This window comes from Saimiri boliviensis, chromosome X (genome assembly GCF_048565385.1).
Source record: "Saimiri boliviensis isolate mSaiBol1 chromosome X, mSaiBol1.pri, whole genome shotgun sequence".
In the NCBI taxonomy this organism is placed as follows: domain Eukaryota; kingdom Metazoa; phylum Chordata; class Mammalia; order Primates; family Cebidae; genus Saimiri; species Saimiri boliviensis.
In genome coordinates, this window is record NC_133470.1 from 48,633,034 (window position 1) to 48,651,751 (window position 18,718).

Sequence of the window (18,718 nt, forward strand, 5' to 3'; positions counted from 1 at the left end):
TTATTTTTTCTATATACCCATATATATATTTTTTTTCCACAAGAAGGGAACAGCACGAAACACCCATATTTTTAACTTGCTTGTTTTAGCAATATAATTTCTGGCTGGGTGAAGCGGCTTACACCTGTAATCCCAGCCACTTGGGAGGCCGAGGCTGGTGAGTCACCTGAGGTCAGGAGTTCAAGACCAGCCTGGCCAATATGGAGAAACCCCATCTCTACTAAAAATACAAAATTAGCCGGGCATGGTTGGACATGACTGTAATCCCAGCTACTTGGGAGGCTGAGGCAGAAGAACCGCTTGAACCCAGGAGGCAGAGGTTGCAGTGAGCCGGGATAGTGCCATTGCACTCCAGCCTGAGTGACAAAAGCAAAACTCCGTCTCAAAAAAAAAAAAAAGTAATTTTCTATCTTGCCAGCTCTTTCTTATTATTGTCACAGTCCTAACTCAGATGGTAGCTATCTGCTGTTATTAAATGCCTGTCACACAACTTTTTTCAGTTTGCAATCTAGGTAAAAAGTAGGAGTAGCCAGGACATGGGGATGGGAAAGAAAGGCCCTTTTCAGAGATCCTGACCTGTTTGGAGAAGGAGTCCTCAAGCTCCGTGATGTCATTAGAAAACTCTCCAGATGTGGTGACGGAGCTTCCACCACCATCAATGCCCCCACCACAGGAGCCTCCATACGGGAGCCCCCGTTCAAGCCGGTGGCTCCGGGCACCAGCCATGGCACCCTCGTCCAGCGAGGCAGGCTTGCCCTCGAAGTACGCGGGGTTCTGTGCCTTTTCATACTCCTCAAAGGAGAACTGCATCCGCATGTTGGAAAGGATGATGCGGCGGGACATGCGGCTTTCAGAGGCTGAGCTGCGTAGCCGCTCAAAGTTCTTGTTCATGCGATACTGGCGGAAGGCTGTCTGGATGGTCCTGGCAGCCCTGCGGCTCAGGAAGGAGCCCCCATACTTCCTCTCCAGCATTTCCACCTGGCAGAGAAGGGGCAAGGGGAACAAGGTCAGAAAGTCATGGCAGCCTCATCTCCCTAGGCCCTCAACCACACCACCCCCACTGGAGTCCGGGCTGACTGCTGGCAGCCTCCGGAAGTGCCAGGCTACGCGCTCAGTGTTGTCTCCTCACTGGAGTTTCAAGTGGCATTGGATTATGTTTTGTTTTCTTATTTACGCGAAGAACATACTGATAATTCGAAAACAGGAAACAGAGAAGCCAAAAAAAAAAAAAAAGGAAAAAAAGGAAAGCAAGGTAGAAATAAACGGAGATCAAGAAGAAGGAAAGGCAGGAGGAAGAGAGAAAATGAGAAAAGAGAAGGGGAGAGGGACAGAGAAAGGTAGGGAAGGAAGGAAGAGGAGGAGGGAGGAGGAAAGGGAGGGAGGGAAGGAGAGAAGGAAGGAAGGAAGGCAGGCAGGCAAGCAGGCAGGCAGGCAGTTTGAATTAGCTACATTCCAAACACCTAAGCATAACTAGACCATGTCCTTTGGTGTAAGGTACACGTTTTTGTATATGTCCTTCCAGTTTTTTTCTATACGTAGTATTTTGTTTTCCCTCCACCTTTTTTTAGCTACGCAATCTATTGTATGGCGCTCTCCTGAAAAGGTCAGCTAATGAGTGTGCTTCCCGTTAGACTGAGGTTTTTGGGGACCGTCTCCAGGACTCATTCACCTTTACATCTCCAAGACCGAGGCAGGGAGCTCAGTAAATGTTTGTTGAGTGACTATAAGCCTCAGTGGATAGGTGGTGAATGAGTGTGTCCCCAGATCCTGGGCCAGTCTTCTCCAATTCCGGCCTCATGATCCCTCCCTGACACCACCCCCAAGTGCCGTGTCCCAACCCCTCCCCTGGCGCTCTCTTGTATCCTGACTCCCACGCCCAACCAGGGCGCCTCTGCTGTACCTTCTTGTCCTGCAGGTCTGTGGAGAGTTCATAGCTGTCCGATAGGGCCTTGGAGCGCTTTATCTCCTCCTCCTCCTGCTTCCTCAGGGCGACACTGGCTGGCTGCAGGCGTGCTCGCTGAGCCCAGGGAAGGCCCACTCCAGCAGGGGGGCCCCCCATGTGGCTGCTGGAGGTGGGCAGCTGGCTCAGCCGGTAGGGGGGTTGGCTCCCAGGACTATCAACCGCTGTGCTCAGGTCACTGCCTGGGGCATCACCCTCCACACTGTGGGGATGAGATAAGATGAGCCAGGATGTGGGGACAGGAGAGGGGCCTGCCGGGCCAGACAGAGGGGTGAGCCAGATCCCTGCCCCCACCCCCTCCACCCCAGCTTCCTCACAGACTAGGGACCCAACACTTAGAGGCCAGAGCGAGTCCTAGTTCTCAGACTCTCTCCCCACTCCCGCCCAAGTCCCTTCCCTTGCAGGCCCCTTGCCTTCACAGCGAGATCCTCTCCGACTCCTTTCCCTCAAGGCTCTGTCTGATCCCCAGTCCCCCTCACCCCTCGCAGCCTTCTACCCTAGACCACTTAACTCTCCGGCTGCTCTCCTCACGCCCTTCTTTCTGTCCCCTGACAGCTCCACCCCTCCCCTCAAACGTCTTCCCCTCACGGCTCTGTCCCCTCCTGGCCTTGTCCCCAGCCTGGCGCTGGGATTTCCCTCCCAGTCTGAGGCCCAGCACTAACCACCCCAGACTACCTCCTTCCAAATGCCACCCCCCCTCCCAGCCCTGTCCCAGCAGTGTGAGGCCCACCCAGGAGCTCCCCTCCCCCACCCAGCCCTGGCCCCTGCCCTCTGGTGCCTGAACTCTGGACCAGGCCAAGCCGGTTCCCAGGGTTCCCTGGCTGCTAGGGCAGGGCGATTAGCGACAGTGGGAGGCGCCTCCCATCCAGCATCCTCACAGGTAAAGAGCCGCCCTGCGGGGCAGCTTCCTTTTTCTCCTCATGGCCTCCTCTGCTCAGCTTGGGGGAGGGGGCGGGGGGGGGTCTCCACGCGTGGCACGAGCTGGGCCCCCGGTCTTGCCCGCCCTGGTTTCCCAGAGCTGTTGTTCCACCAGAACTGCTCCCATGGTGCCATGGCAACCAGGCTGCCAGGGAACCCAGGTGGCGACAGAGCCCAGGCGCCTTGAGCCGAGCCTGCATAGTGAAGAGCCACTGAGGTGGGGAGGACCGGGAAGGAACCCGCAGGTGAGGCATGGAGGAGGCCGTGGGGGGAAGGCGTGCGGCTGGGACCCAGAGAATGGCCTCATTTTGGGGGGGCATAAGGTTGGAGTCTCTTGGCTGGTAAACGGGTGAAGGGGTACTCCCCAGCCCCTATTCAGCAGAGGCGAGGGTAAAGGGCAGAGATGGGCCGGGGTGGGCACGGGGGCCCTCCAGTGCTGGAGCTTGAGCTGCAACAGGCCTAGCAGCCTTGCAGCAGAGCGCTTTGCACTGGGGGCTGGATGTGGCGTGGAGGCTGTGCCCACGGGGCCGGGTCCCGGGCTGCAGCACTGTGGGGAGCTCCCACCCACTGCTCACCCTCCACCCCAAATTCTCTCTCCTCCTGGGCCTGGGGCGGTGGCCCCTGACATTACCCCCACTCCAGGGTTCAGCCCCAGCGCAGCCCCCCTCCGGCATCTAAGATGTTTCTCTCCTCCCTGCCGGGACTGCAGAATCTCACCCACCAATCTCTCAAACCTCCCCTCCCAGCACATGGCTCAAGCCCAGTTTTGATAACTGTCTCCTGTATGCATGAACCATCATCTATAACTTCCACTGCTCGGAAGAGATAGCCCAAGTCCCTTATTCTGGCATTTGAGGCTTCTCCAAGACACAGCAGCTAATATTTACAGATCATTTAGCACATTTAGGCACCATTCTTAAGCACTTCACACTGAATAACTTGTTTACTCTTCAAGACAACCGTATAAGGCAGGTACTGTAATTTATCTTCATTTTACACATAAAGAAACTGAGGCCCAGAGAGGTTAAGTAACATACCTATGGTCACACAGCTACTAATGATAGAGCCAGGATTCAAATCCAGGCAGTCTGACTCCAGAGCCTACACTCTTAAACATTAAGCCATGCTGCAGGGTTGGCTGCCAGCCCCCTACTCCATCCACCCATCATTCCAGCCTGGCCCAGATCCTGCTTCTCCCAAATGCTCTCTGCTTTCTACCTCCAAAACTGCTCATACAGTACCTACCACTTGAAATGCAATCCCCATCGTCTCCGCCATCTGCAATCTGAGAAATTCCCCCACATCCTAGTTCCGTCAAGATTCAGGTCATATGCCACCACTAAGAAGCCCTCCTGAATCCCGCCTCCAGCCAGAAATTATTGCTGATCCTGTTCAGAGCTCCCACACACAGCACATGTCTGTCCTGCTTTTTATGGCACAGGTTAGCTTTGGCAAAGCGTGACAGCTATTTGTGTTCATGACTCCCAGAATCCCAGCTCGGGAAGAGAATTTGATAATCTCCCAGCTAACATAGAGCACATAGCCTGGAACAGAGTAGGTGCTCAATAAAAGCTGCCGTCCAGAGGGAGTCAGTAAATGTGCTCAGGAGGCTGCTCTAAGAAATAGTCTGTCTTGAACTTTTACCACAGGCTCCAATCTCCTCTTCCAACCCATTCTCCACCCCGTGGCCAGTGAGAGCTTTCAAAAGTACAAATCTGGGCCAGGAGCGATGGCTCACTCCTGTTATCCCAACACTTTGCGTGGCTGAGGTGAGCAGATCACATGAGGCCAGGAGTTCAAGACCAACCTGGGCAACACGGGGAAACCCCATCTCTACTAGGGGCACAAAACTCAGCTGGGCATGGTGGCAGGTGCCTGTAATACCAGCTACTTTGGAGGCTGAGGCAGGAAAATCACTTGAATCCAGGAGGCAGATGTTGCAGTGAGCCAAGATCATACCACTGCACTCCAGCCTGGGCGACAGAGCAAGACTCTGTCTTTAAAAAAAAAAAACTAGTCAGGGCACTGTGGCTCACACCTGTAATCCCAGCACTTTGGGAGGCCAAAGCGGGTAGATCACCTGAAGTCAGGACTTCAAGACAAAAATCATACAAAAAATACAAAAATTAGCTAAGCATGGTGGTACGTGCCTGTAATCCCAGCTACTCAGGAGGCTGAGGCAGGAGACTCACTTGAACCCAGAAGGTGGAGGTTGCAGTGAGCCGATATCCCACCACTGCACTCCAGCCTGGGAGAGAGGTAGACTGAGAGACTCTGTCTCAAAAAAATAAAAAAGCACAAATCTAGTTAGGCACAGTGGCTCACACCTATAATCCCAGCTACTCCAGAGGCTGACATGGAAGGATCACTTAAGACCGGGAGTTGAAGACCAGCCTGGGCAACATGGCAGAACCTCGTCTCTACTAACAATACAAAAAATTAGCCAGGTATGGTGGTGGGCCCCTGTAGTCCCAGCTACTTGTGAGGCTGAGGCACGAGAATCACTTGCACCCAGTGGGGTGGAAGTTTCAGTGAGCCAAGATTGTGCCACTACACTCCAGCCTGCATGACAGAGCAAGACTCTATCTTAAAAAAAGAAAAAAAAAAAGTACTTGCAGGCATGGTGGCTCAGACCCATAAGCTCAGCACTTCAGGGGGCCAAGACAGGAGGATAGCTTGAGCCCAGAAGTTCCAGACCAGCCTGGGCAACACAGGGAGACCCCGTGTCTACAGAAATAAAAAATTTGCCAGGCATGGTGGCACGTGCCTGTGGTTCTAGCTAGTAGGGAAGCTGAGGCAGGAAAATCACTTGAGTCCAGGCTCAGTAGTGTCACTGCACTACATCCTGGGTAACAGAGTGAGATGCTGTCTCAAAAAAAGAAAAAAAAAAAAACAACATAAACAAGGCTGGGAGCAGTGGCTAACGCTGTAATCCCAGCACTTTGGGAGGCTAAGGCGGATGGATTGCCTGAGCTCAGGAGTTCGAGACCAGCTTGGGCAACATGGTAAAACCCCATCTCTACTAAAATAAAAATAAAAAATAAAAAAAATAAAAACCTGGGCATGGTGGCGTGCACCTGTAATTCCAGCTACTTGGGAGGCTGAGATAGGAGAATCGCTTGAACCTGGAAGGCGGAGGTTGCAATGAGCGGAGATTGTACCACTGCACTCCAGCCTGGGACAACAGAGCAAGACTCCATCTCAAACAACAACAACAAAATACTTTACTAGCCTATTTCATTCTGTCACTAAAATGCTTCCACAGCACCACGTAACTCACTCAACACCCAACAACTGAGCATCTTCTGTACGCCAGGCACAGTGCTGGGCACTGGAAACATACTAGAGAGCAAAATACACAAGAATGTTCTCAGGGAGGTGACATTGTAGTGAGGAAAGCAGACTATAAAGAAAGAAACAAGTAAATATATCCTGCCCTTTCAGGTAGGGGTGAAGTGCTAGGAAGGAAAAGAAAGCAGATTGTGAAAAGGTGCTGTTTGAGATGTGGTGGTCAGGGGAGGCCTTTCTGGAGCAATGGCATATAAACAGAGTGTTGCTGGAAGTGAGGGTAAGCTGCCCGGAGGTAGACCTGTGTCTGGCATGTTCGAGGAACAGTGAAGAGGCCAGTGTGGCCAGAACAGAGTGAATGAGAGGAGATAGGATAAAAGATCAGAGAATTCATGGGGGCCAAATTAGAAGTGCATGAGCCTACAATAAAGACGTTGGCTTTTGCTTTGATTGAGGTGAGCAGAGGAGGGACATGATCTAACTTGGGTGTTCCAGGAATCAGCAGCCACGGGATAACCTTCGACTTCCTCACCATGGCCATGGATGGTTCTCCCGACTTGACCTCCACCTCATATATTCTCGGTCCCACTTCCCCAACCTGGCTATCTCCTGCTCAGCCTTCACCACTCAGCTCAGGTGTGCCTTTCCTTGCCTGACCTGCCTCCTCTACACAGGGCGCCTTACGCCCCCTCCTCTTGGGCTGCTGTAGGGCCTCTAATTCCTAGGGCGAAGGCACTACTTAGTTCATTGAATCCTTGAAACGTGTTGAGGCAGGTCCCATTAGCCTCATTTTATGGATGAAGACAGTGAGGCTCAGAGAGGTGATATAAACTTGCTCAAGGTCGCTAGCTATTAAGTAAAAAAGCTAGGCTTCCAACCCAGGGCCCAGGCTTTTCATGACCTCTTGCTGCCTCTCCTCACTCCCAGCTCTGTGCTGCCCCTGGCTCTGCACTCTTTGACAATTCCTCCCTTGAGAGCTCACCCCGTTTTGGTTGCAAAGGGAATAGTGGCAGGGAGGTCGGGCTGTCAGCACAGCCTCCCACAAAGGAGCCTGATAAAAAAAAGGAGGGTGCTTGAGGGCGTTGCTTCTGACAACGTATATACTGCTGAAGAAACAGTACTGGGGATGTGGAATCCCTCAGGTCAGAGCCCCCCAAACAATGCAATACTCAGGGAGATGTTGATCACGTGGAAAATCTCTCTTCTTCTTTTTCTTTCTTTCTCTCTCTCTCTCTCTTGCTCTCTTTTACACACACACACACACACACACACACACACACACACAGAGCCAGCTGTAGAGTATGATGCTGGGCAGGCCGAGGCTCAGGTCCTGACTGCCACTGACCAGCTGTGTCAGCCCAGGCATGTCAGTTTCTCATCTGTGCAGGGCTCAAGCAAAATCAATTCCTTCTTTAGATTCCTGGACTTCAGAAAGGGTCTGGGAAACCCCTGTCTCTGGGCTCTTCCCAGCCAGGAGCAAAACATCTGCGTGTGCACACACACACTCACACACATGCACAGAGAGGTACAAGAAGACAGACACATCCAAAGGCAGACAAGCCTAGGAACAAAAACACATCCACAGACACATGAAAATAGACATAAACACATGCAGACATGCACATATACAGACACAACCACACACACACAGTTGTGCCCATGTGCACTGTCTGCTGGGCTATTCTGTGGGGGAAATTGGAGAGCATCCTCTGCAGAGGGGGAAATAAGCTATGTTACACAAATAACCACAGTACAAAGCAGAAAGTTATCAGGGCTGGGGAACAGAGGAAGTACTGGGGGAGTGCAGGAGAGAGATCCCTTCTGTTTGGGGGTGGTTGAGCAGAATAAAAATAAACTCGCACTTACTGCGCACCTTCCCTGTGTCAGGCATTTTCCACACATTATTTAATCTGCATGACAAACGTGAGGGAAGAATTAGGATTCCTATTTTGCAGATGAAAAAGAAGACTCCAGGAGGGGAAGTGACTGCCAAAGGTCTCAGAGCTAGCAAGTGACAGGACAGGGATTTAAACCCCAAAGCTTGTGCTAGCTCCTCTGCTGCCTGGAAGGCTTCCTGGGGGAGGAAGCTTGTGAACTGGGTCTTGCCTAGGAGGAGTTGGCAGAGATGAAGAGTGAGGGAACCTTGTGTGTCAAAGCACGAATATGGGGAGAAGCAGTGTAGGATGTTCCACAGGGATCTGGGGCCGGCTTGCCCATGGCAGGGGCATTAACCCTCCCTGAATGCTGCTCCTAATGGGAGGTCTTCTCTCCCTCCTTCCCTTTATTGGCACTGCCCGGAGCCAGGCAGCCAGCAGGGGATGGGATCAGGATGCAGTTGCCATGGAAACGAATGGGGGCTGTTGCCATGGATATCATAAGATGAGGGCAAGAGGAAGCTAGGGATGGTGAGGACTATCCCCATGACAACTTAGGTGGCGGAGGGGGGGTGCGGGGGGGCGGTGCGGGATGGACCGGAAGTAGAGACGAGAAAACAAGATGAGGAGGTCATTGTACCTGGATGGGGCCAGCCGGGGGCTTTGGGTTCTGGAAGGAGCAGACTGGGCCAGGAGACTAGACCCAGTGGCAGGGGAGGGAGGAGGTGGGGAACTGGAGCCACCTCTCTCTCCAATATTTCTTCTGCAAACTAGTTCTGCTGCCCAATCCCAGTGTCACAGGAATTCTAAGCCCGAGCCTAGCCTGGCGTGGCACAGGAACTGACAGGGGAGAAGGAAGCCTTCAAAGGAGCTGAGCTGACTGGGTATGCAGTGGGCATACACAGGCTTTGGGAATGCACAGAGCTGGGTTTGAATCCCAGCTCTGCTGCTGTGTAGCCCTAAAAATAATAGTTGTCATTTATTGAGTTGTCATTTTGCTAGGCCGAGCGACTCTGCAAGGTCTGGGTGGTTCTCTCTGAGGAGAATAGCACAGATGATGAAACAGGTACAGAGAGATGAAGCCATCTGCCCAAAGCCTCCAAGCTCGGCACCGATGGAGCCTAGATTCAAACAAAAAATGTATCTGAACACAAAGCTCGTGCTCTTACCACCACCCCGCCCTCTGCCCCAGGCACTGCTGAGCAGTCCCTCCAAGGTCCGGTCCTTGCATTCTTCATCTCCGCGTGCCTTCCCACAGCGGCACGCAAGGGATCAGATGCTGGGTAAATATTTGTGGAGTGGGTGAATGAGGAAGCAGCCCAGGAGGAAGCAGGAAAGACTGAGGTTAGATGGAAGAAGCTCCCGACTTGAAGGGCAATGACTCATGGATGTGGCTGGCCAAGGGTGGTAGGCACCGCACAGAGCTGGGATGGACTGGGCGGACTAGGTTTTATGAACCATCCAATCCCACAGACCCAAATGGAGGCCCAGAGAGTCAAAGTGACTTGCCCAGGGTTGCACAGGACAAGAATCCCCCTCACTTCTAGGCCAGCAGCCCATTCTTAGCTTCAGAAGCCCCTCTGAATCTGGCTTATCTCCCACCCCTCACCTCCCACCCTGCCCTGTAAGCTCCTAAATGTCATAGGCAACAGCACGCTACTTGCAATTCCTAGTCTATGGCAAGTCGATCCACACCGCCAGGCCCGTGCTCATATTCTTCCTTTGTTTCTTCTGCCCAGAATGTCCTCTGTCTCCCCTTCACCCCCGGACTTGACCGGTCTTGGTGAGCTCATCTTCATCTTGCAGTACCCTGAGCAGGTTGGTCCTTCTGAGAAGTCAATGCTGACTCACTCCTGCCCCACGCAGAACAGACAGGGTCAGTGACTCCCTCCCCTGCGTCTTGTGCATACCTGTATGTCACAGTCAGTCTTTCTCCCTGGCTAACTCGTGATTCTCTCTTAAAGTGTCTGTCTCCCACCCCACACCCCCTTCCTGTTTCCCAAGGGCAGCGACTCAGCACGATTCACCTTTGTGGACCTATGGCACTCATGCTAGGGCGAAGCACACCTCAGTTGCTCAGCAGCCACCTTGGGTCCTCTAAGGCCACAGGTAGAAGTCACGTGTGTCTGTGTGTGTGTGACCATCCTGCCTGACAACTGTCACCCTAAAGGCCACAGCCTCACATGCTTAAAAGCCACCCACACCAAGCCTTGTGATGACATCCACCAGACACACACATCAAGCCTGCCAGGTGCATGAAATCACCACTTCACACAATCAACCTCACACTCAGAATTCCTCGCACCCAGTCTCACATCATCACATTTCCTCAGCTCCGCAGCAGTGTGCACAGTCTCTCATGACTGTGAGACCCGCAGAGCCTTGTGCAAAGACAAGCGGGAGGATGCTCGGGCACATGGAGGCCATGCGTGCACACATATTTCTCTGATGGCTGATCAAAACCCCGCCCCCTTCCCACAGCACAAGCCCTCTGCCCAATTCAGCCAATTCAGTTGCCCATAGCTCAGGATATCCATCTGACCCTGACTTGCCCCCCTCCCTCCATATAGTTGAACCCCTGTCACTACCCCCATACTTCTTTTCTCTCCGTTCAGCAGAAGGGTAGAATGGTCTCCTCCTCCCCAGCCCCAGGTCATCTACATTCACACACCCTGGAGAGCCAGGTGAACAGAGTAATGTACCCACCATTCCCCTGCACGACCCTGGAGCTCTCCCTCAGGTTTTTGTCTATGTGGTTCCTGCCTCCTCGAATGCCTTCTCACCCCTTGCCACCACTTCAAACCCTTACCAGTCTTCAAGGCACAACTCTTGCACCTCTTCCTCCAGCAAGCCCTCCTGGACACCATACCTCCCCACCCACCCTGACATCTCCTTCCTCTTTAGGCCAGGAACAAAACGTGCTCATCACTGAAGCCATTCCTGTCCAATCATTTCAACCCTTTGCATCCTTCCTACGTTCCCAAAGGATTTCTCATCTCCCACCTCCCCTGGGAGACGGAGAACTCACAGGGGACACAGCCACTGTCTTACTTTTAAAAAAAAAATCTTTTTGTAGAGATGGGGGTCTCACTATGTTGTCCAGGCTGGTCTCAAACTCCTGGCCTCAAACCATCTGCCTGCCTCAGCCTCCCAAAGGGCTGGGATTACAGGTGTGAGCCACCACACCCGGCCTCTGCCTTACTTCGGATCCCTCACAGTATTTAGCGTCAGGCCTTGTACCCAGTAAGGGCTCAAGCAGTGCTTTGTTGGGTAGAATGAGGAAGAGTAAACAAGGGAGGGAGGCAGGGAGGGAGGGGAGAAATAAATGAGACTTGGAACGAGTGAATGAGTAGATGCGTTGAGCAAGTGAAGAAATAATGAGGGAAGGAGGTGAGGTTCTAGAAAACCTGGAGGTTCAATGTGATAGGGATGCTGAAGGGAGGGAGGAAAGAAAAGACAGGAGAAAACTCTCACCTGGACCTTAATCAAAATAAGAGCCACCAATCGCAGCACGCTTGCCCCACAGTGCACCAGCCCCTATGCTGGGCTGGTCGTGTTCTTTCTTGCTAATCTTCATGACAACCCAGAGAGGTAGATACATTCTCACTGTACTCAGGAGGAAAACCCAGCTCAAGGAGAAGAAAAAACTTGCTCAAGGGTATGCAGATGTAAGTGGCAGAACCGGAAGGTAAACTCAGGTTTGTCTAACACCAAAGGCTCAGAGAGGGAAAGTCAGAGGTAGGAGCCCACTTTGGGGTTTCCCGGCTGTGCTCCTAACACAGACACATCACGGAAGGTGTGAGTCCTACAAACCCATAAAGGACATCTTCCACCCTCCAGCTGACAGCCTCTAGGGAGTCTTAGAACCAGCCTCTGGCCAGGCGCAGGGAATATTTAAGGTTGTTGCACCGGGGGAGATGGCTTCCTGTCAGATTCAGATCCCTAAAGTTGTAGAATCAGAACCTTAAAAGTAAACGCTCAAGGAATCTTAACATTACAGCATATTAAAATTGCATCATCAGAATTTGTTCAAATGGTAGAATTACACAATCTTAAAACCACAGGATTGGAGAGGCCAAAAATCACAGCATTGTAGAAACAGAAATCGCAAAATTGCAGTGGAAGGTGTCACTGAATCACTGTCTATTAAATTCACATAATTATAGCTTCTTAAAACTGTAGCATCTCAGATTCACAGAATGTCACAGCTGGAAGAATTGGGGACCCTCTAATCCAACCCTTCTCCTTTTTACAGATGGGGAAACTATATGTCAGAGAGGTCATGCGATACATCCAAGGTTAGCCTGCCCGTGTTAGGAGTCATTCACGCATTTATTGAGTGCCTCTCGGGTGTTGACAAAACCACAAATCAAACCCTACTCTCTTTCCCGGCCCCAGTTCCCAGCTCTGGATAGGAAAGAAGGCAAGGCCCTGGTGGGGATGGGAAGAGGGCAGTGGGGTTGGGTGGAATATACATCAGACAGAGAGAAGAGATCAGCTTTTATTGATGGAAATTCCTTTGTACACAGCAACACGCACTCTAAGAGGCCTTTTCCTCCTGATCATATTTACAGAGCACTATGGGAGTGGCAGAGGGCATGGGGTGAGGCCTTCAAGCAGTGGAGGAGTTGGCAGCAATGGCCACAGCAAGGGAACAAACGACAGGGAAATAGGCAGGCTGGGTCCTGCCCCCGCCTGGTCCTCTGAGCCCTAGGCACCCGGCATCTCTGTTTGTGCTCACAGAGGACAGAGGTAGGTCCTTGGGATGTCATTTGGAGACCTCTCCAGGAGTGGCAGGCTCCAGGGTGCCTGGGAAGTGGGAGTGCGGGTACGGGAGGGTCCAGGTTCCAAGCTCCAAGCTCTGCTTCTCCCACATTTTAGTCGGACCTAGGGCTCCAGCTCTCTTTAATTCAGGGGCTGGAGTCCAGAGGAGACAGCAGTGAGGATGGGAATTCCAAGAAGGAGGTTGGGGGAGGAAGGGGTACGATGCTTGCCCATCTGGTTCCTGAAGCAGGGGACAGGGTCCCATGGGGGATCTGCGGGGGGTGGGCAGGGTGAAGGAGGGGCTGGTTAAGGCTTTTGCTTCTGCATAGAAAATGGCCCTTGTCCTCTCAGTTACCGAGAGGAGGGACTACTGCACTCGGAGGCCGGACAGCAGAACTGGTGAGCGTCTTCCTCTTCCTCTTCCTCAGTCTCCTCCTCCTCCTCCTCCTCTTCCCTGGGGCCAGGAAGGGCGGGGTAGAGGCCACAGGCGGCGGGTGACAGAGAGAGGCAGAGGCATTAGTTTGCAGAGCAGGGGAGATACACGAAGGGCCAGGGCCAGAACCAGAAGGTGGGACTGGAATGGGGGTTGGGGTGGGGAGGCCGGTGTGATGGATTATCCAACTCAGTGTGGCTGGTCCCCTCCTGGGACAGCCCTCCCCCATACCCAGCCTGGGCTCAGTCTTAAGGTCACCCTCAGCGTTTATCAACTCCTTTTCTGACTCTCATTTTAATATAACAGCAACCTGCTCTCGGTTTGGTTAGAGAATTTGCTCCAGGTCACACAGCTGGGTAAGTGGTAGAGTCAGGATCTGAACCCAGGGTTCTTGGAGCTCCAAGTCTCAGACTCATCCCACTAGGTCCTTTGGGTGAACTTGGCACTACCTCTAGAAACCCACCCTGCTCTTGAGGGACGAGGATTTGTAGTTCCTGAAGGCTCAGGCTCAGGAAAATGGGAGATTTTTAGCAGTGGAGTACAGCAAGCCCACAGCTTTGGAAACAAACAGACCTGGGTTTAAATCCCAGCTCTACAAGTGGTTCCAGGCTACATGCCCTTGAGCACATTAGTGCCACTCCTGGAGCCTCAGTTTCCTCGTCTGTAAAAATGGGGCTCGTGACGTGAACCTCCCAGGACTGTTGCAGGAACTAGAACCTATATCAAGCGCCTGGCAAACAACGGCAATGGGAACGTGGTGGTGGTTATTAACTACTCGTGAGCCAAATCTAATTCCCAAAGTGGCCGTCTGCCCACACAGAAGCAGCCACAGCAGTGGAAGAAGAGTCGCTGCAGGAACAACCACCTATCCCTAGGGGGCTGCTGAACAGTACCAGGGGCCAGGCTGCGTGTGGCAGTCACTGGTGCTGGGCTACAGTCTCATATGGTGGATGGAAAGACAGTGGGGCTAGGAGGGACCAGGTGGCTTGGGAGTGAAAGGCTGACCTTCTGGGGACAGACAAGGAAACAGTTACCCCCATTCCCGGACTCAGGGGATGCAGGAATTGTGGAATCCAGGAAACTGGAAGCTTGGGAAGAGATGGGGAGGAACGCAGACAGGGAACGGAAGGGAAGGCACTGCTGGCCGTCTGACGGACAGACAAGCACACGCGCGCACACACACGCCTTTCTCAGACTCAGAGCTCCCTCTGACACATTGTTCCACAGGCTTCCTGAATCAGCAAAACCACATGAAGCTGGGCGCAAGGCCTGGGCAAGTAGCCCTCCCTTTCTGAGTCTCCCATTCCTTGTCTATAAAAAGAGAGGAAAGATCCACACCTCTCGAGGCTGTCATGAGGAACAAATGACATTCCAATCCCAGCGCTCACTCCCTTCTTTTCCAGGCTAGGCCACTCCTTCCTTTCCCCTAACACCGCGGTCACCTCCTGATTTCTTCTCCCTCCCCTCTTGAACCGCATTAGCCTTCGTAAAGCCCACCTTCAAGCATGCATCTCTTCTGCTCCGACACCCACTGCCTCCTGGATAAAGTTCAGGGTCCTCAAGTTGGCATTCAAGGCTCTCCCATCATCTGGCCTCACCAGGCCTTTCCTGTTAGGTGGGAAAAGCACAGGCTATGGAGCCGGATGGGTGACCTTGGGTCCATTTCTTCACCATTCCAGGACTCACTTTCCTTACCTGTAAACTGAGGAAATACCTATTCTACAGGGTGTGGCGGGCCTAAAGGAATTCACATATGTCCTAAAGCAGGGCTGGTGCTTACCACAACGGCCATTCTAGTGGCATCCATGTTCCCTACTGACTCCTGTCCAGCCTTCATCAAGCTAGCTTGTTCATTATTCCATTAGCATGCCTGGCCTTTTCACAGCTCTATGTGTGTGCTGACTCTGTTTCTTCCACTTAGAATACTCTTCCCTCTGCACAGATCTTTGCTTATTGCAGTCCTGTTTGAATTTCCTGACCCAGCTCGAGTGCCACTTCCTACAGGAAGTCCGAGCCAGAAGTATTCTCTGCTTCCTCCCAGCTCCAGCATCCGTGCCCTTGGTCAGGGCTCTCCATTTGTTGCTGTGAACTTTTCTGAAGCATTTCTTTCACCAATCCCCCTCAGTGCCCTTGTATCCCACCACTACCACAGCTTTGCTCCTCTGTAAGAAAGAGAGGACCCCTCCAGCATTTAAGGCCAGTCTCTCCACCTGGACTCTGGAGCCCATCCCCATTACCTCCTCCACAACAATCATCCCCTCTCCCTCCTGCGTTTTCAACCTCTCCCCCTCTGTTGCCTCTTTCCTATCAACATTTATAGAAGCTCAAGTCTCTCCCATCTGGGAATAAAAACCCTCTCTCTGCCCCCACATCCCCCTCTGTCCCTCTCTCCTCTTCACGGCTAAGCTTCTTCTTAAGACACCCGTCTACACTGGCCATCTCTGCTTCACTCTGGTACCTCCCACGAGCTCTTCGACCCACTGCAATCTGCCTCATGCGCCCACCACGCCACAGAAGCTGTTCTGAGGAAGGTCGCCCAGGCCCTCCTGATGGTTAAAGCCAATAGACTGTCTTCCACCCTCGGCTTACTCTCTGCATGGCCCTTTCCTTCCTCCACTTCTGTGAGCCCACTCGCACTGCTTTTCCTCCTACTTCTCTGACCCCGCCCCCATTGCTTCCTGGGCTCCTTCCCTTCGCGTTCCGCTCTGGTCCTCTTCTCTTTCATTGCACACTCTTTCAGTAATCTCATTCCCTTTCATAACTTCAGGTGTGGATCCCTCTCCTGGGTCCCCGACCCGTCGAGCCCAATGCGTGCTGGACAGCTCTACCAGGACAGCCCTTTGGGTAGGGACCTCTGACTCAGCATCTCACCACTGTCCTCAAGGCACCACCGTTCAGCCAGTCATTTGAGCCCAAAACATACCTTGGAGTCACCCTAGATTCTTCCTGCCCCCTTAGCAAGTCGGTCACCGAATCCTGTGGACTCTACCTCCTCAATAGCTCTAAAAGATAGACTGTGACGTCACCTCTACCTCATCTTCTACTACTCTCGCTCCTTCTTCAGCCTTTTCCCATCACACTGGTCTCCATGCTGCCCCTCAAACAGACCAAACACGCTCTTGCCTTGGGGCCTTTACACCTGAGGTTCCTTCTCTCTGGAACATCGTCCCTGACAGGTACACGGCTCATTCCCTTGCCTCCTTCTTCAAGCCTCTGCTCAAATACTGCCTCATCGGAGAGGCCCTCCCTCTCAAAAGGCACCCCAACTTTATTTTTGCTGCCTCATCACCCCAGCTTTATTTTTCTGCATGGCACTTAACATCAGACCCACTCTAGACATTTCGTTGTCTATTTATTTATCTGTCTCACTCACTGTAAGATCCATCAGGGCAGGCATCTGTTCTGTTCAGTGCTATACCCCTAGTGCCTAGCACAGTGCCTGGCATTCAATAAACATTCAGCGAATGAATGAATCCAGTGCCAGCCCTGAACACTCCACCTTACGGCGAAGTCCAGCCTTGGTCATCTCCACCTCCTCCTCTCCCCGGTCACCTCTTCAGTCTCTGACGCCAGTCCTCTCTAACTTGCGATCCCCTCTCAAATCCATCTCCTCTGCTCTAGGCCCACGACCTTGGCTTCTCTCTCCCTTGGCCTCCTCCCTTATCTCCCTTCTAAAATGCTAATTTGGTCATATCACTTTTCCTCTTTTCCTACTCAAGAACTGCTCATGGCTCTCCAGCTGCCTACCAAAAATAAAATAAAATAAAATAAAAAGCCGGTGCTCTTCAGACAGCTGCTTGAGGTAACCCTGACCTCTGCACTCTCCAATGTCTGATTTCATCTTGCTCACCTCCAGGCCTCTGTGCACACTCTCAGCACCTCCTCCCCCATCTCTACCTCTCAAAATCCTCATGGACCTTGAATGACTGACTCGAACACAACTTTCTTCAGGAAACTTGACCTGACTCACAAAGCCAAAGTAATTCCTCTGCAAAATCCACATGGAAATGAGTATTGCCAGTGTCATTCGGGATCTCTGAGAACCAAGGGTAGGATGGAAGTTAGTAAATGTGTCTGAGACCAAGGACTCTGGATGCTGGGTGAGCATTAATAGAGGTTCCCCTTTCCTCTTGCACTATAACACTGGCATGGACTCATGTCCCTCTGGCCCTCTGCTGACTTTCACTCATCTTCACCTCTTCCCTTTCCCTCACCTTCTACATCCACAACAGTTTATGTCATCTGACACTTCTATTGAGTCTATCTCATTAATAACTCTCAAAGGATTCGGATTCTATAATCTGAAGTTGAAATGCTTCTCAACAAATGGTGCTCACTGGAGTCGTGCAACACAGTAGCCCTGCTCGAATCCATTTCTTCTCTGCCAATACCCCAGTTTAGGCCTTCCAGCTGGTCTCCCTGCATACCACCCATTTTTCATACTGACTGCTAATGTGATATTTCTAAAACACAAATTTTACCAAATTACTCTCCTATTTAGAATCCATTCAGTTGACACTTTGTCACCAACAATATTGGTTCTCAACCTTTTTGGGGGGAGTGCAAACCCCTCCTCCACCAAAAAATGCACATAGGTATATGCATGCAACATTTTGCATTCAATTTCAGGAGATTCGTGGCCTTCCTGAAGCCCATCTGAGACCCATGCACCCCGGGTTAAGAACTGTGGCCCTACCCAATAACATCCCGTTTCTTTTGCATATGCTATATGGTATTCCTTCTGCCTGGAATGCTCTTCCACACTTCACCCTTCTGTCCCTGGCTAACTCTTACTGAACCTTTAAGACTCAGCTCTTGGCCAGGCGCGGTGGCTCAAGCCTGTAATCCCACCACTTTGGGAGGCCGAGGCGGGTGGATCACGAGGTCGAGAGATCGAGACCAACCTGGTCAACATGGTGAAACCCCGTCTCTACTAAAAATACAAAAAATTAGCTGGGCGTGGTGGCGCGTGCCTATAATCCCAGCTACTCAGGAGGCTGAGGCAGGAGAATTGCCTGAACCCAGGAGGCGGAGGTTGCGGTGAGCCGAGATCACGCCATTGCACTCCAGCCTGGGTAACAAGAGCGAAACTCCGTCTCAAAAAAAAAAAAAAAAAAAAAAAGACTCAGCTCTTAGGCTGAGTTGACCTGTACCAGCCCCAGACAGGGCCAGATTCCTTCCTCTGGGCTTCCACATCTTTCAGTGTTCTCCTCTGTCAGAGCCCTTCTCGGTCTCCCTGAGGGACTGGGAACTCATGGAGGCAAGAACTGTCACCCAACAGAGATCCTGGTCATAGCAGTACTCCAAAATTATCTCCTGAAACGAACACTAGTAATAGTTACTCTTTCCTGAGTACCCATTATGTGCCAGCCACTTAAATTCTGAATGCATTCATCTGAATGATCTCAGCTACTCTTCAGTAAATGAACCCCATGATGTTGGTGCTATTGAGTCGTGTTTAACAGATAAGGAACTAGGCTC

General features: G+C 52.0%; 1 protein-coding gene across 9 annotated transcripts in view; it reads right to left on the bottom strand.

Annotated features, from left to right (window-relative positions):
- Positions 1-18,718, bottom strand: part of IQSEC2 (IQ motif and Sec7 domain ArfGEF 2) — an 87,888-nt gene that overhangs the window by 21,096 nt on the left and 48,074 nt on the right. For 7 of the 9 annotated variants that reach the window (XM_074392024.1, XM_010331578.3, XM_039475614.2 and 4 more), the window contains 2 exons: positions 1,901-2,162; positions 577-978 (listed from right to left, as the gene is read on the bottom strand). In XM_074392024.1, coding sequence (XP_074248125.1) covers positions 577-978; positions 1,901-2,162 — 664 coding nt within the window. Of the gene's footprint in view, positions 1-576; positions 979-1,900; positions 2,163-2,838; positions 4,104-4,123; positions 8,591-18,718 lie in introns of those variants that run through there. The other 2 variants (XM_074392025.1, XM_074392026.1) reach the window with 2 other exon arrangements.